The 18259-nt window shown below is 44.7% G+C and overlaps 1 protein-coding gene across 1 annotated transcript in view; it reads right to left on the reverse strand.

The window, feature by feature from the left end:
- Positions 1 to 1236: 1236 nt before the first annotated feature.
- Positions 1237 to 18259, reverse strand: part of MRPS18A (mitochondrial ribosomal protein S18A) — a 39947-nt gene continuing 22924 nt past the window's right edge. Inside the window, exons 3-6 of the mRNA XM_073628726.1 lie at positions 5357 to 5461; positions 3617 to 3740; positions 2860 to 2929; positions 1237 to 1418 (exon numbers count right to left, since the gene is read on the reverse strand). Of these exons, the coding sequence (XP_073484827.1) occupies positions 1274 to 1418; positions 2860 to 2929; positions 3617 to 3740; positions 5357 to 5461 (444 nt within the window). The 3' untranslated portion in view covers positions 1237 to 1273. The remainder of the gene's footprint in view (positions 1419 to 2859; positions 2930 to 3616; positions 3741 to 5356; positions 5462 to 18259) is intronic.

The raw sequence follows: 18259 nt of genomic DNA on the forward strand, positions 1-18259 counted from the left end.
ACCCGCGCCACTGCCCGCCCCATCTGTAGACCCGCGCCACTGCCCGCCCCATCTGTAGACCCGCGCCACTGCCCGCCCCATCTGTAGACCCGCGCCACTGCCCGCCCCATCTGTAGACCCGCGCCACTGCCCGCCCCATCTGTAGACCCACGCCACTGCCCGCCCCCATCTGAGACCCGCGCCATGCCCGCCCCCATCTGTAGACCCGCGCCACTGCCCGCCCCATCTGTAGACCCGCGCCACTGCCCGCCCCATCTGTAGACCCGCGCCACTGCCCGCCCCATCTGTAGACCCACGCCACTGCCCGCCCCATCTGTAGACCCACGCCACTGCCCGCCCCATCTGTAGACCCACGCCACTGCCCGCCCCATCTGTAGACCCACGCCACTGCCCGCCCCATCTGTAGACCCACGCCACTGCCCGCCCCATCTGTAGACCCGCGTCACTGCCCGCCCCATCTGTAGACCCGCGTCACTGCCCGCCCCATCTGTACACCCACGCCACTGCCCGCTCCATCTGTACACCCGCGCCACTGCCCGCCCCATCTGTACACCTGCGCCACTGCCCGCTCCATCTGTACACCCGCGCCACTGCCCGCTCCATCTGTACACCCGCGCCACTGCCCGCCCCATCTGTAGACCCGCGCCACTGCCCGCCCCATCTGTAGACCCGCGCCACTGCCCGCCCCATCTGTAGACCCGCGCCACTGCCCGCCCCATCTGTAGACCCGCGCCACTGCCCGCCCCATCTGTACACCCGCGCCACTGCCCGCCCCATCTGTAGACCCGCGCCACTGCCCGCCCCATCTGTAGACCCGCGCCACTGCCCGCCCCATCTGTAGACCCGCGCCACTGCCCGCCCCCATCTGAGACCCGCGCCATGCCCGCCCCCATCTGTAGACCCGCGCCACTGCCCGCCCCATCTGTAGACCCGCGCCACTGCCCGCCCCATCTGTAGACCCACGCCACTGCCCGCCCCATCTGTAGACCCACGCCACTGCCCGCCCCATCTGTAGACCCACGCCACTGCCCGCCCCATCTGTAGACCCACGCCACTGCCCGCCCCATCTGTAGACCCACGCCACTGCCCGCCCCATCTGTAGACCCACGCCACTGCCCGCCCCATCTGTAGACCCACGCCACTGCCCGCCCCATCTGTAGACCCGCGTCACTGCCCGCCCCATCTGTACACCCACGCCATGTTCATCCTATGTACAATACAGATCTGCATGAAGCATTGTGAGAAAAGAAAGACGTTTATTCAATATGACCATTCATTGTCTGTACAAGTAAGGTCTTTTACTGTAGCGCACATTATCCTTCATGATGGGGTCCCCAACTGGCATTTTCACTTTGCACCACTTCAGTCCTTTCCTGAGAATTGGCCGAGCACTGGTTACAGACCAGCGAGTCAGATACCTGCAGAGAGAAGCAGCCACATAGACAATATTATAAACAGGGGGGGTGGGTAAGGAGGGTAAGAGACCAATAGAAGAGACACAGCACCAGGCAAATAAACTGAGTGCATAATGCAAGAGCTACTTTAACAGAGATCACCTTTAGTAAATAAAAAGGGTTGCGCAGAGACTCCTTTTTTTAATCGGCGAGTATGAGTACCGAAACTTTCAGTCAAGTACTCTTCGATACAAAATGAATGGGCTCAAATTGCACTGCAAAGAATCACATACGATTTGAACAGGAATGTGGTAAGATTCCGGTCCGAATCGCATGTGGTTTCCCCACCGCTCCTGTGTGAACCCAGGCTTGTCATAGTGATTTCAGCCTGGGCTCAGACAGGTGCGAGAAACAATTCCGACAGGAATCGCACCGCATTCTTATTCAAATTGCATGCAATTCTTTGCAGTGCAATTTGAGCCCATTGATTTTCTTTGGGTGCAAATCACACTGTAAAGGATTGGCTTCGGGTATCAGAGCATTTTCACGAATATGAGTAATCATGAAAATACTCTGTCGGCACATGCAGGAGGGTGTGCTTAGCTGAGAAAACCCCTCCCCTTCTCCTTCTAAAGACTCCTGGGATATATGACATAATTTGCCTAGGCAAGAAACCAGGAAGTAATTGAAGAATGAAAAAAAAACAAACAAAAAAAAAAAAAAAAAAAGTTTAAAGCGGAGTTCCAATTAAAAAAAAAAATTAAAAGTCAGCAGCTACAAATACTGCAGCTGCTGACTTAATAATCGGGCACTTACCTGTCCCCGGGTTCAGCGGTGCGGGGGAACGAAGCCCCGCTCGTCTCCCCCTCCTCTCTGCAGCGCCGGCATCGTCACCGTGGGGCAACCACTGCGCATGCGCAAGCCGCGCGCTGTGACTGGCCGGGCAATCATCTGGGACCTGTGACGTGTCCCAGATGATTGCCGATAGGGAGGGGGGGAGAGGTGACCTTCCTTCCTGCGCCACGACGAAGTGGGAGTTGGAACCCTCTAAAAAGAGGGTTTCTGCCCCACCCCCCAAAAAATGACATGCCAAATGTGGCATGTTAGGGGGTCACCTTCCCTTAAAGCGGAAGTTCCATTTTTGGGTTGAACTCCGCTTTAACAATATAAAAGTTTAAATATAATATACTTTCGGGAAACAGAGACCCCTGGCCCCGCTGCGCGAGGGGCAGGCAGAGACCCCCGGGCCCCGCTGTGAGCTGGAAACTATGGTCTTATTCACACAGCCCCACCCACCTTCTCAGCTTCTATATTATGGCCACAGGAAGCGACACAGGGTAGAGCTGCATCGCCCTATAGAGCTGGAGGAGACAGAGATCATCCTCCTGTTACGGGTTAAGTCAAACCTATTCCCACTGATACATAATACAGCTTTTATTTGGATACCCTGACCACCTTGGCTCACCTGTTTAGCTGGAATTTCGGCCTGGGCACAACTCCTTCCGCAAGTTTGGGCCTGTGATTTGGCAAAAGACCTGGAGATAGACAAAAAAAAAAAAAAAAAAAATATTACTGTGATCACTAGACAGACCTCTAAAAACATATCACATCACCTCCTCCATGTATGACCTTATAAAAAAGGAGAGAGAGAGAGAGAGAACTTGTCATCGGGAAAGAGGAGAGGAAGGCCCACCTCTGACCATCACACCATGAGAGGTTGTTGGTCGTTTTCCTTCAAAATCCTTGGGCATTAATATGGAGTTGACTTCGCTTTGTGGATATAACAGGCTCCACTTTTCGTGAAAAGCTTTGCACGAGATCTTCCCGTAGTGATTTTTTTTGTCTCTACCCTTCCTACATGGCCAAAATAGTGGTTGTGGTAGTAGTGGTGGGTGCGGGGGGGGGGGGGGGCAGGGGTTGAATCAGTCGGATAGAAAGAGATTCCAGCATTGAAATCTCATCAATTAAGATATCCAGCAGAATTAAATTTTTCACATTGCAGAAAAAGCAGTTTTGTAAAACGCTTTACAAAGAAAGGTTGACTCATAGAGGATAATCGATTTTTCTGATTCTTTTGCACCACACTCGACTGTCAACCATGCAGTGTTTGTTTATAAGCAGACAATCAACTTATGCAGGACATAAGAAGTAGAACGGTGACAACTCAAATATTTCTATCATCTAACCCCCCCACAGGGGGCAGTGGTTGGCTCAGTTCTTACCCGCTCGATGGGCCATCTTAACACACGCTACAACTTTCTTGTGTTCCTCTGAACACAGGCCCGTCACTTTGCGTGGTATCATTCCACCATCCGATCGGATGAACTGACTGAGGACAAGAACGTCCTGCGGAAAAAGACAACCGAAAAAAAAAAAAAAAAAAGAAGACAGTGGGATTTTATTTTCATTTCATATCCTCCACATTTGCTCTGGTCATAGAAAAATACAAGTAAGAAAGAAAGAGACTTCCATCATGTCAAATGTAGAGTGTGGTGGTCCCATCCCTCACGTATTAGACCAAAGAAGAATGCCCCCCTTAGTGGGACTTTAATAGACCACCAACTCTTATGTTAAAAAAATATAAGTTTTTAATGGTATACTATAAAAAGACGTGAAGACGTCTACAACATACAAAAATACATTCCATATAGAATCAGAGAATCTAACGATCGTCTGTCCCAATTAGACTTGCTCAATACATTCTGATATTGGAAACATAGCATACATTTAGCTTCTCCATTATCCGGGTCTGGCGTCCATGAAATATTTAATTTGACCTTGGGGTCCTAAGTGCTGCCTGAACACAGAATCATTCCACTGGAACCTATACATTTGTAAAACATTTGCAACTCTCAAACCCCTGAGGAAGGTATCAGAATACTGGAAACGCGTCGGGCATTGGGGTAATTCAACCCCAGGAGAGTACATCTAACATTATCATCTGTATATCTCTTGCGCCGATTCTGTATGGAATGTACTTTTGTATGTTGTAGACGTCTTCACGTCTTTTTATAGTATACCATTAAAAATGTATATTTTTTTTATCATAAGAGTTGGTGGCCTATTAAAGTCCCACTAAGGGGAGCATTCTTCTTTGGTTTAGAAACATACAAGAGACGGCAGAAAAAGACCAAAGTAGTCCATCGAGTTTGAGTACAGATCTAGGTTTGCCCCAAGAATGTTTTAATTCACCTACTGTTGACTGGCTCACTTCTGGTGGAAGCTTGCTCAAAGCAACTCTTATTGTAAAACAATACTTTAATGCTACTCTTGAGCTTTCCTCCTGCTAGTTCCTCCAATCTCTCCTGATATAGGTTTTATCCCTCAGCCTTTGACCACATTTGTTGGCTCTGGACTTATTCTATCTAATCAATATCTCTTTGTGAGATCTCCAGAACTGGAAATTGTATTCTAAACGAGGTCTACCTAAGGATCTATATAGAGGAATCAGGGCCTCCTTCCACCTTGCTGGTGACCCCTCTAGTGATATAAAGATCTATATAGAGGAATCAGGACCTCCTTCCACCTTGCTGGTGACCCCTCTAGTGATATAAAGATCTATATAGAGGAATCAGGACCTCCTTCTTCCTGCCGATGATCCCTCTAGTGATATAAAGATCTATATAGAGGAATCAGGACCTCCTTCCTCCTGCTGGTTATCCCTCTAGTGATATAAAGATCTATATATAGTTCACAGGCTTTTATAATGAGGTTTCTCCCCATTTTACATGCAACTCAAGCTCAAATCAAGATCAGACCATTGCAAGCCAGGTATAACAGTAGTAATGAAGCAGTGGTTTGAAGAGGGGGAAGCCCTATATAAAAAAAAAAAAAAAACGGTCTCTAAGAGCGATCTTTCAGAAAATAGTTGGATATTAGAACGTGTGATCATCAATACATAAAAGGGACAGGTCCTCTTTGAAAGGATCTCCTGACATAGAGCAGTCTTGTGAAGATCTTACCGTGTAGTCGTATTTATGTTTGAGGTTCCAGCGACAGATCGGACATTGACCAGAGGGATTCGGAGGACACAATGATGATTTCTCTTCTAAAATACGTCCTTCAAGCTACAAAAAAAAAAAAAATAAATAAAATAAAAAAGTGTTTCTATACATTATAAAGATGTGATCAGAATTTTATTATAGCCAGAAGATTTAAACCCCCCCCCCCCCCCCCTTCATGGACAGGCCATTTTTTAAATACGGCACTGCTTTATTTTAACTGACAATTATGCAGTCGTGCAACGCTGTACATAAATAAAATCTCTCTCTCTCATAATATATGTATATATATACACACACACACATATATATATATATATATATATATATATATATATATATATATATATATATATATATTTATATTATACACACACACACACACACACACACACACAACTTCCTCCTTTTAGCAGTAAAACTGCTATAGGGCAGCCAGCAAATGGATATATACAGTACTGTGCAAAAGTTTGAGGCAGGTATGAAAAAATGTAAATGAAGAAAGCTTTCCGAAATAGAAGTGTTAATCGTTCATTTTTATCAATTAACAAAATGAAAAGTAAATAAACAGAAGAGAAATCCAAATCCAATCTAAATTTGGTGTGGCCACCCTTTGCCTTCAAAACCAGCAATTCTTCTAGGTAGACTTGCACACAGTTTCTGAAGGAACTTGGCAGGTAGGTTGTTCCAAATAGGGCTGAAACAACTAATCGATTAATCGACAACTAATCGATTATGAAATTAATCGATTACTATTTTCATAATCGATTAATCGGCCAGTAACATAATGGGGTTGAAAAAAACTAAAACTAGCCCTTTATAGTACAAAAAGAGCAAATAATTGCTATTGTAGATGTTACTTTCACAGTTCTACGGTAAAAAAAATGAACCCCTTATAGTAGTGATTATCTGCTTTTTTTTTTTTTTGTAATATAAAGGGCTAATTTTAGTTTTTTTAACCCAATTGGCCAAAAAAAAAGCAAAAACGCAAATTGCCGCAAAATCACGTGCGCAAAAATCAAAACGCACAGCAAAAAGCACTGCAGAAACAGATCAAAAGCAAACTGCCTAGGTGTGTAGCGAGCCTTATGCTGGCCACACAGATTAATTTTCAGATGAGAATATTCAGACGAAAAGTCTTTGTACATTTGCTGAATGAAAGAATGTTGTTTGAAATTTTTACTTGTTTTTAACAGTCTGTTTTTAAAATGAATGTAATTTCTGAACGAAAACCACATACACTGTCTGAAAATTCCTTTGACCAAGAAGTTTTCTATTTCCAAATTTTCCCGTCACTGTGGTTGAAAATGAACGGCGACCTGACCCCACTAACGATTAGAAAATCGAACGAACGTTCTTAAAATTAATTAATTATTTTTTGGAGGAAGACATTTGATCTGAGTCTGATAATATTTATCAGATTCTATCTCTTCTGTCTGTTATTCTCAGAGTGGATTAGATATTTTGCTCCCTAACCATATAGTTGGTTATTTATATTTACCACTGCATAGAGATATTTAAGAATAAATTGCCTTTTTTTTAAACTTTACATATTAACTAAATTATACGCCACACTTTTTTTTTTTTTTTTTTAAGGTTATTAACCGATTAATCGATTAATCGAAACAATAATCGGCCAACTAATCGATTATGAAAATAATCGTTAGTTGCAGCCCTAGTTCCAAACATCTTGGAGAACCAACCACAGATCTTCTCTGGTGCCCAAACGCTCCACCCTACAGCCAACCAGACCAAGGGTATGCTGTCTGCATTTTCCATCGAAAAACTGGTTCTACAAAATGGCATATATAGATGTTTTGACTGTAATTGATTCATGCATGCTGTGCCTTTTATGAGAGGCTTCTATTCTTTTCATCACTAGGCATGTGATCCACCACAGAACTCCAAGTCCACCGCCTCTTTTCTTGTTTCTACCCTTGCCATGCTCCAGATAGACCCAATGGTAAGTGTCCAGGTCACCAGACAGCAACATGAGCAATGAAAGGAGGACCCTACTTAGTAGTAGTCCAGAAGAAGAAGGACTCGGGAGCCAGTGTGTCATGTTATCAAGGATTTGGGTATTTGGTGGTCTCTAGATGGAGCTCAGCTTTAAAAACAAACCTATGTCTTGTTCATTAAGAGCAAAAGAAAAAAACGTTTGCTTGAATCTCTCACATACCAACAAGCAAGTAAGTCACTCCATGTTGCGCAAATCAGCACTGTCTCCAAGAAGTCCATAGCCCTGTTTAAAGCCAACTTCAGACTTGAAACCCCCCTTCTCCTGTACCCCCTTCATTGGAGCACCCATTCTGTAGACCTCACTCTTTCCAGATGCCTTTGCTCTGAAGGTTCAGTGACCTCACAGGTCCTCTTTGTCCTCCTCTTACACAGACAATGAACAGACTCCATGGAATGACAATGGGCCACTCTCAGCATCACACTCCTGTGAGTTCAGGGCAGGGGGCAGAGGCTTGACAAGCAGGTACTTGGTTGGATAACATTGGGCGTCAAAGAACATTCCACCCGGAAAAAGAGCAGCGCCATATTGCTAGAACAGTGAATCTGAGAGGTAAGATCAGGCAAATATAGAAGCTGGAGCTACTAGGGGGATCCATACTTTTTTTTTGGCCCAATCTAGACTTGGGCTTTAATCTACGACTCCAATGACTTGTAGCTCACACACACAACTTTCCTTGTGCTCACAGCTGGTGAAGGGACTAGTGAAAGAGCAAAAAAAAAAAAAAAAGAAGGGCAAGTATACGCTGCTGGGCAAACCAAACCACGGGTTTACTTTAAAACTTTTCAGGTCTAGAGCAGTAAAAAGTAATCTTTGAGTCTTAAGCAAAACGTCCACAAACACCACCATGCAGGTGGAGGAAATAAATCATAGGCTTTGGACTTGGAGCAAAACGTGAGCCATGAGGTCCAAAATTTCACCTAGTGCCCACAAAAATAACTGTGTAGACATGGAAGCCTCTTCTGAAAATGCACATTGGGGATCCAACATCCATTGGGGAAATAGAATCAGAATTGGGCCACACTTAGGTCACAGGTCCTGTCTCTGCAATGCCTCAGATGGACCAATGCAGGAAAGTAATAAAGAGATGAGCGGCTGGTCTTCTTAGCTCTCGTGAGCCGCATCCTGGGACAAAGCCAGAACCTCGTATGCGAATAGTTTATTCATACATAGATAACACGTCTTGCATCTGTATACATCTGTGTATACACTATTGAAATCTGATTTACTGCACCGCTAAATGTGAGGAATTCAATGTCTGGCCAAAAAAAAGAGAACTTCAGACACTCACAAAAGTTCAGCAAAAGCGGGTATATCGAGACAAATAAAAAGATGAAATAGAATTTATTGGCGCGAACACAGCAGTCTAATAGACCTCATTCACTGCCTCGCCGTCCAATTCTTCATCTGATTGCATTCTGAAAAAAGCGATGGTTATGCAACTCAGCATAGCCCTCCAAAAAGAGGTCCTTCAGGGCGTGTTGTGGTTTCGGCGGCTTCCATAAATAGGCACAACTGTATGATATTTTTACATCGACCAAAAAAAAAAGTCACCCTCTTACCACAACAACTCCATGGAAAATCTAGCTTTTGCCTGTGATAAAGACCTAAAAGAAACAAAAAAATCCTACCCCAGGACTTTAGAGGCGTCATTAAAATAAGATGTACAGTATGTCCAATACAAAAAAAAAAAAAAAACGATTTTATTTAACGTAACTATAAAAACTATTCATAAAATATACACTATATTACTAAAAGTATTGGTGCCTTTACACGCACATGAACTTTAATGGGATCTCAGTCTTAGGGTCTGTAGGGTTCAATATTGACTTGGCCCACCCTTTGCAGCTATAACAGCTTCAACTCTTCTGGAAAGGCCGTCCACAAGGTTTAGGAGTGTGTCTATGGCAGTGGTTCTCAACTCCAGTCCTCGGGACCCACCAACAGGCCAGATTTTAAGTATTACCTTGGGGAGTTGCAGAATAGAATACTGCAATCACTGAGCAGCAAGTGATATCACCTGTCATGTATTTCAGCTATCTTGCAAACCTGGCCTGTTGGTGGGTCCTGAGGACTGGAGTTGAGAACCACTGGTCTATGGGAATGTTTGATCATTCTTCCAGAAGTGCATTTGTGAGTTCATGCAATAATGTGGATGAGAAGGCCTGGATCGCAGTCTCCACTCTATTTATCCCAAAGGTGTTCTATCAGGTTGTGCAGGCCAGTTACGTTCCTCCACCCCAACCAAACTCGCTCATCCATGTCTTTATGGACCTTGCTTTGAGCACTGGTCCAAATCATTTGGTGGAGGGGGGATTATGGTGTGGGGGTTGTTTTTCAGAGGTTGGGCTTGGCCCCTTAGTTCCAGTGAAGGGAACTCTTAAGGCGTCAGCATACCAAGACATTTTGGACAAATATATGCTCCCAACTTTGTGGGAACAGTTTGGGGATGGCCCCTTCTTGTTCCAACATTACTGCGCACCAGTGCACAAAGCAAGGTCCTTAAAGATAATGGATGAGAGAGTTGGTGGAGGAACTTGTATGGCCCGACTCCCACCAGTAGGCGGGGTTGAATGGGAGCTCTTCTCCCAGTGTACATACATAAATCATACTGGGGGGGGGGGGCATGCCCTAAAATAGCGTTTACATTTAAGATGGTGCTGCTATAAGACCAACAACAGCGCACACATACAAAAATGACTTATCCTGCGGGGCTATTTAAAAACACCGGAGCATATTCAAAAAAATATGCAATGGCTGCATTAGTTTTCTTTTTTTTTTTTTAGACTTTATTTCTTCTATTTTGGCTATTTAGACCATTGCATTCCATGTTTTTGCTCTCTGCTGGATCTTGTAACAAGGTGTTTTTATTTTGGATACGATGTAACCCTACAATTAGGGTTTTACACTATGTGGAGGCTTCTTTTATTTCTATGCTCCAACTCAATCCACACGTTCCAGTAAGCGTATTATCCCCCTTTGGTGGTGGATTTTCACATATGGGTGATTGACACATGGACAGCAACATTGGGGGAGATTTACTAATATTGGAAGGTGCACAATCTGGTGCAGCTCTAAAGAAACCAATCAGCTTCCAGATTTTATTGTCAAAACTTAATTGAGCAAGCAGACGTTAGAAGCCGATTGGCTACCATGCAGAGCTGCACCAGATTATGGAGTGCTCCAGTTTTAGTAAATCCACCCCATTGTCACTCTTTAACAGCGTGATTTTACTGGGACTCTGATTATATATATATATATATATATATATATATATATATATATATATATATATATATATATATATATATATATATATATATATATATATATATATATATATATATATTTTTTTTTTTCATTTTAATCTCATTTAAACTTTTCTTTGTATGTCATATGGACTTTTCAACATTTTTTTTTTATTGTTTGCACATTGCACTTTATAGTTTAATATGGCACACACCATTTAAGCGATACAAGTTCTTTACTTCTTGTATCCTTCAGCGTTGAGAGAAACCACTTAAGTATAACTAAAGGCAAAACTTTTTTTTTTTTTTTTGTTTAGTTTTGGATGGAGTGCAGAGCGATTAGAACCCCTGTCAGTTTTTATTGCTGTCTGTGCCCCCGTTAAGGAAATTTATCCTCTTTGTCTTGTTTACTATCATCATCGAAAGTGGAAGTAAATGAAAAATTCTAAATTTTGGGTTGTCCCCAAAAAAGTAATGCATTAAAGCGGGGGTCCACCTATCTATCGTTTTTTTTTTTTCTTTTTTGGAGTTCATTCACAAACTTTTCTTCTCATGATTATCTACTCACATGTTCTGTGTAATAAGTCCGCCTGTGTCCGATTTCGTTGTAAAGAATAACTTATAAAATTCACTGAAGGCGGTTTCCATCTTCATTGTGGGCATTTGAAGCCCACAAGCATGTATTTCCTGGATGCAGTGAATGCTGTGCTCCCAGCATTCACCGAGATGTTGTGATGACGCTGTTGCACAATGCATGCTGGGAAGCCTGAGACTAGCTCCCAGGGGACTGTGGGAGGTCTGGGAGAGGCTAGAAACACGCCTACTCCCATGGAAGGAAAACCAGGAAGTGCTAAGAAGATTAGAAAAAAAAAAAGGTCATTACGGCGATTTAAATTTTTTTACACAGCATGTCAGCATCTAGGCAAGGAAGAGAATGCATAGAGAGAATGTTCAAAATTTGGGTGGAACCCCGCTTTAAGTAATACATTAGTTCTGATGACCTGGGGGGGGGGGGGTTGTCCCTGAGGAATTCCCTTAATTTGCAGGGATTTGCCATAACTTCCTGTTTGGCTATGGGACAGGGAGTGAAGGTAAATCTCTGCAATGGGACACAGATGAAGCAGCACTGATGGGCGAAAAAAAAATATCTGACTGGGGTTTACGCGGCATTAGAAGAAAACCTGTTAGAGTCTGCAAAAGACTTGAGACTGGGGCGGAGGTTCACCTTCCAGCAGGACAACGACCCGAAACATCCAGCCAGAGCTACAATGGAATGGTTTAGATCAAAGCATATTCATGTGTTAGAATGGCCCAGTCACAGTCCAGACCTAAATCACATTGAGAATCTGTGGCAAGACTTAAATTGCTGTTCAAAGGAAAACCTGATCAGAAGATTTTAAAATCCAATCCAAAATGAAAAAAAAAAAAGTTTATCCTATAGTTCTACTTTAACACTGACAGGGGAGTTTACAATCCTCAGCTTTTATTGTTTCTGTAAATCCTTTATCCCAATAGAAAAAGAACATTTTTGCTGTAACTGATTATAAAATGTGAGCTGGGGTTTGGCTTCAATTTCTTAGTGTCTAATCTAAATCTGCTAACACATTTAATGCTCTGCATCCAAACATTGGCAACATAACATGGGTGGCTTTATGCTGTTTCACGTGACTGGTGTGTATCTTCCATTATTGAATATGTTCCTGCTAGTAGCGGACTGCGCCAGGGAGACACTTTCCTCCGCCATGCCGATGGGGAGCACATGTGAGGTCTGAACGGGATTCTGACAGCGAGAGAGAGAAGCTTTGATGTTCTGTAATAAGAAACATTCGTCTCCGCTGCCGAGCCGAGGAGAGGGAGCTCCGATTCCCACATTAAAACACATTTCATACAATGCTTTGTTTGATCAGCTTATACTATTCCTATGACCTAGGTTGAGGCTTTACTACGTCTTCTGCTATACAAATTACCATATACAGTAACTATCTCTTAATAGACATTTTATCAATTTCTTTGTCATGTGGAGGACACAGCAAATGTGGAAGAAGGTGCTCTGGTCAGACGAGACTAAAATTAAACTTTTTGGCCTAAAAGCAAAACGCTACGTGTGGCGGAAAACTAACACTGCACATCACCCTGAACACACCATCCCCACCGTGAAACATGGTGGTGGCAGCATCATGTGGTGAAGATGCTTTTCTTCAGCAGGGACAGGGAAGCTGGTCAGAGTTGATGGAAAGTTGGATGGAGCCAAATACAGGGCAATCTTATGCCGCGTATACACGAGCAGACTTTCCGTCAGAGTAGACTCTGACGGACTTTCCAACGGAGTTCTGCTGAAACCAGACTTGCCTACACACGATCACACCAAAGTCCGATCGTTTAGAATGTGATGACGTACGAGGGGGACTAGAAAGAGGAAGTTCAATAGCCAGTAGCCAATAGCTGCCCTTGCGTCGTTTTTGGTCCGTCGGACTAGCATACAGACGAACGGTTTTCCCGATAGGAACTGAGTCCGTCGGAAAGATTTGAAACATGTTCTATTTCTAAGTCCGTCAGAATTTTCTAAAGAGAAGGTCCGATGAAGCCCACACAAGAACGGAATGATTCCGTCGGAAAGTCCGGTCGTGTGTACGCGGCATTAGAAGAAAACCTGTTAGAGTCTGCAAAAGACTTGAGACTGGGGCGGAGGTTCACCTTCCAGCAGGACAACAACCCTAAACATACAGCCAGAGCTACAATGGAATGGTTTAGATCAAAGAATATTCATGTGTTAGAATGGCCCAGTCACAGTCCAGACCTAAATCACATTGAGAATCTGTGGCAAGACTTGAAAATTGCTGATCAAAGGAAAACCTGATCAGAAGATTTTATATCAGATATAGGAGAATGTCAATATCAGCTAAAAGTAGAATTCCAGGCTAAACCTAGCTAGCCTTAAAAAGCCCTCCCCTCCACTCCTAACACCTATGGTGACCAATTTGTGTAAAAAAGATGTATATTACCTTTTTTCAGCCCGCTGTGATGACGTGATCCCCTGCGTGAGCCAGCAGCAGCTGCAGGGGAGAGGAGAGAGCGCTCCGACAATGGCTGGTAAAGTCTAGAGCATCACCCATAGGCTCCTCTCCCCTGTGGTTTCTCTTCTCCCCTGCAGCCACCGCAGGCTGATCCGGGGTCATGTAACTGGAGCAAGGTGAAAATAGGCAAGTATACCGATCTTTCTTACACAGGTTAGTCAGCATACAGTGCCTTGAAAAAGTATTCATACCCCTTGAAATTTTCCACATTTTGTCATGTTACAACCAAAAACATAAATGTATTTTATTGGGATTTTATGTGATAGACCAACACAAAGTGGCACATAATTGTGAAGTGGAAGGAAAATAAAGTGGTTTTCAATTTTTTTTACAAATAAATATGTGAAAAGTGTGGGGGTTCATTTGTATGGTGCCCCCCGGAGTCAATACTTTGTAGAACCCCCTTTCTCTGCAATTACAGCTGCAAGTCTTTTTGGGGATGTCTCTACCAGCTTTGCACATCTAGAGAGGGACATTTTTGCCCATTCTTCTTTGTAAAATATCTCAAGCTCTGTCAGATTGGATGGAGAGCGTCTGTGAACAGCAATTTTCAAGTCTTGCCACAGATTCTCAATTGGATTTAAGTCTGGACTTACTGGGCCATTCTAACACATGAATATGCTTTGATCTAAACCATTCCATTGTAGCTCTGGCTGTATGTTTAGGGTCGTTGTCCTCCTGGAAGGTGAACCTCCCCACCAGTCTCAAGTCTTTTGCAGACTAACAGGTTTTCTTCTAAGATTGTCCTGTATTTGTCTCCATCCATCTTCCCATCAACTCGGACCAGCTTCCCTGTCCCTGCTGAAGAAAAGCATCCCCACCACATGATGCTGCCACCAACATGTTTCACGGTGGGGATGGTGTGTTCAGGGTGATGTGCAGTGTTAGTTTTCCGCCACACATAGAGTTTAGCTTTTAGGCCAAAAAATAGGATTTTTTAAAACAGCTTACCTGTAAAATCCTTTTCTTTCGAAGGACATCACGGGACACAGAGCCACAGTAATTACTGATGGGTTATATAGGTATCACTGGTGATTGGACACTGGCACACCCTATCAGGAAGTTCAACCCCCTATATAATCCCTCCCCCTTGCAGGGATACCTCAGTTTTGTAGCCAAGCAATATAGTGTATTAGAAGAGGGGTGGGACCTCTGTGTCCCGTGATGTCCTTCGAAAGAAAAGGATTTTACAGGTAAGCTGTTTTAAAAAATCCTATTTTCTTTCTCGAACATCACGGGACACAGAGCCACAGTAATTACTGATGGGATGTCCCAGAGCAATGCTACCTGAGGGGGGGGAACCACGACCAAGTAGGGTGCAATCAGACCTGAGGACCCTGTACCGCTGCCTGCAGCACACTACGCCCAAAGGCGATATCCTCATGCCTTCTCACATCCACCTGATAGAATCTGGTGAATGTATGAACTGAAGACCAGGTTGCGGCCTTGCAGATTTGAGCCATAGAGGCCCGGTGATGCACTGCCCAAGAAGCACCAATAGCCCTTGTGGAATGTGCCCTGATCTGAAACGGAGGAATCTTCTGTTTCAAACCGTAAGCTTGAATGATCAACTGTCGAATCCATTTAGAAATGGTAGCTTTTGACGCTGCCTGTCCTCTATTGGGACCCTCTGGCAGCACAAACAAAACATCCGTCTTGCGAATCTGAGCAGTTGCCCCTAGATAGGCCTTAACTGCTCTTACTACATCCAACGAATGTAGAGATCTCTCTTCCGGAGAACAGGGATCTGGAAAAAAGGAAGGTAGAACAATGTCTTGGTTTAAATGAAAATCAGAAACCACCTTCGGTAAAAAACTAGGATGAGGGCGTAGTACCACTCTATCCTTGTGTATAATCAAATAAGGCTCCTTACAGGAAAGAGCTGCTAATTCTGATACTCTTCTAGCAGAAGAGATGGCCACCAGAAAAATTAATTTCCTTGTCAACAAGACCAAAGGAATCTGACTTATTGGTTCAAAAGGCCGTTTCTGTAACACAGCCAGGACCAAATTCAAGTCCCAGGGGTTTAGGGGCGCTTTAACCGGAGGATTAAGACGCATCACCCCCTGCATAAAGTTTCGGACCAAAGAATGCGAAGCAAGTGGCCGCTGAAATAATACTGATAAAGCAGAGACCTGGCCCTTGATGGTACTCAAGGCCAGCTTCATCTCTAATCCCATCTGTAGAAAATCAAGGATTCTACCTATGACATATCTCCTGGGATGCCAACCTCTGGATTCACACCAGGTTATATAAGCTTTCCAGACTCTATGATAAATCATCCTGGAAGCTGGCTTCCTTGCATTAATCAAGGTAGATATGACAGGACCTGAGAGCCCAAGACTCTTCAGAACGTGGGTCTCAATAGCCAAACCGTCAAATTTATCGTTTGTAAGGCAGGATGGAACACTGGACCTTGAGATAACAGGTCTGGGCGTTCCGGTAGTGTCCACGGGGAACCTACCGTCATCCTTACTATTTCTGCATACCAAGTCCTTCTGGGCCAAGCGGGGGCCACCAGAAGTACCGACTTCCTTTCCTGCCTGATCCTGCGAAGGAGTCGTGGTAGTAGCAGAATAGGCGGGAATGCGTAAATCAGTGAGAACCGATGCCACGGAATCACCAACGCATCCGTCCGCATGCAAGAGGATCTTTTGTCCTTGCCACAAATCTGTCTATCTTTTTGTTGAATCGGGATGCAAAGAGATCTACATCTGGAACCCCCCATCTTTGGCATATGGCCCAAAAGACGTCGGGATGCAGAGACCATTCCCCTGGAAGTAACTGCTGGCGACTTAGATAGTCCGCCTGCCAATTCTCTATTCCCGGGATGAAAACTGCCGATATGCATGGCACATGCATCTCTGCCCAGACTAAGATCTGGTTCACCTCTTTTTGAGCAGCTCGGCTCCGGGTGCCTCCCTGATGATTGACATAAGCCACTGCTGTGGCATTGTCGGACTGGATCCTGACCGGACAACCCTGTAGCCTGATAGTCCAGGCTTTTAGAGCTAGATGTATCGCCCGGATCTCCAGAATGTTGATGGGTAAGGTCCTCTCTGTCTTGGACCATACTCCTTGGACCGCAGCCTGTTCCAGAACTGCTCCCCAACCTGACAGACTGGCATCTGTTGTTACCACCGTCCAGGTAACCGGTAGAAAGGATTTCCCCTTCTGCAGGTTTTCGGGTATGAGCCACCAATTGAGGCTCTGACGCACCGCATGCGACAGGTGCATCGGAAAGTCTAATGCCTGAACCTTCTTGTTCCAGGTCGACAGAATACTGTGTTGCAGCATTCTTGAGTGAAACTGAGCATAGGGAACTGCTTCGAATGAAGACACCATCTTCCCTATTAGCCTCATACAAAGGCGGACTGAGGGACCCTTCTTGGTCCTTACTGTCAGAATCAGCTCTCTCAAAGCAGTGATCTTTGCCTGGGGTAGAAATATTTTCTCCTGGCTTGTATCTATAATCAGACCTAAATACTCCAGTCTTCTTACTGGTTTTAGGAAAGACTTTTCTAAGTTGAGGATCCAACCCAGGTGTTCTAGATACCTGACCGTGGTCCTCAAGTTTCCATTCAAAGAGGCTACCGACCGGTCTATCAAGAGCAGGTCGTCTAGGTATGCTATGACAGCTATACCCTGAGCCCTTAATCTGGCCAGAGGAGGAGCCAAGATCTTTGTGAACACTCGAGGTGCAGTGGCTATCCCAAAGGGCAGAGCCATAAGCTGGAAATGGCGCCCTCCTACCTCGAAGCGCAGAAACTTATGATGAGCAGGAAAAATGGGCACATGCAGATATGCATCTCTGATGTCTATTGATGCCAGAAATTCTCCTCCCTGCAGGGTGGGAACTACTGTTCGAATTGATTCCATGCGGAAGGATTGAATCCTTAGGAATCGGTTCAGATCCCTTAAGTCCAAAATGGGCCTGACATCCCCATTTGGCTTTTGGACCGTAAAAAGGTTGGAATAGAAGCCCAATCCCTGGTCCTTTGCGGGAACTATCATAATGACCTCCTGCGACAAAAGTCGCTCTAACGCTAGAAGGAGCGACTGCTTCTTCTCTGGGTCTCTGGGAACATTTGATCTGAGGAACCGAGGAGAAGGGAATTCCTGAAACTCCAGCTTGTACCCTAAGGTTACCGTGGAGACTACCCATCTGTCCTGGAAGTCCTCCTGCCAGAGCTCTGAGAATTGTCGCAGTCTTCCCCCCACTCGAGTGAGCGGGGGCGCCCCCTCATGCAGAGGTCTTAGTGTTTTGCCTAGTAGGCTTCTTTCCCCAGGACTTCTTTTGTCCCTGGGGTTGACTCTTGTCTCTGGACCCCGATGGAGGCGGCCGTCGAGACTGCCTGGAGGCTGAAGCCCCCGGCGCTGGGGAAAGAGTCCGTTTGAAAGAGGGACGCTTACTCTTCTTCTTGACAGGTAAGAGAGTGCTTTTCCCACAAGAGATTCTCTTGATATAGTTATCCAAGTCCTCTCCAAACAACCTTGCACCACGAAATGGAAACCCAGCCAGTAG

Source organism: Aquarana catesbeiana, linkage group LG04, assembly GCF_042186555.1.
Source record: "Aquarana catesbeiana isolate 2022-GZ linkage group LG04, ASM4218655v1, whole genome shotgun sequence".
Classification (NCBI taxonomy): Eukaryota; Metazoa; Chordata; class Amphibia; order Anura; family Ranidae; genus Aquarana; species Aquarana catesbeiana.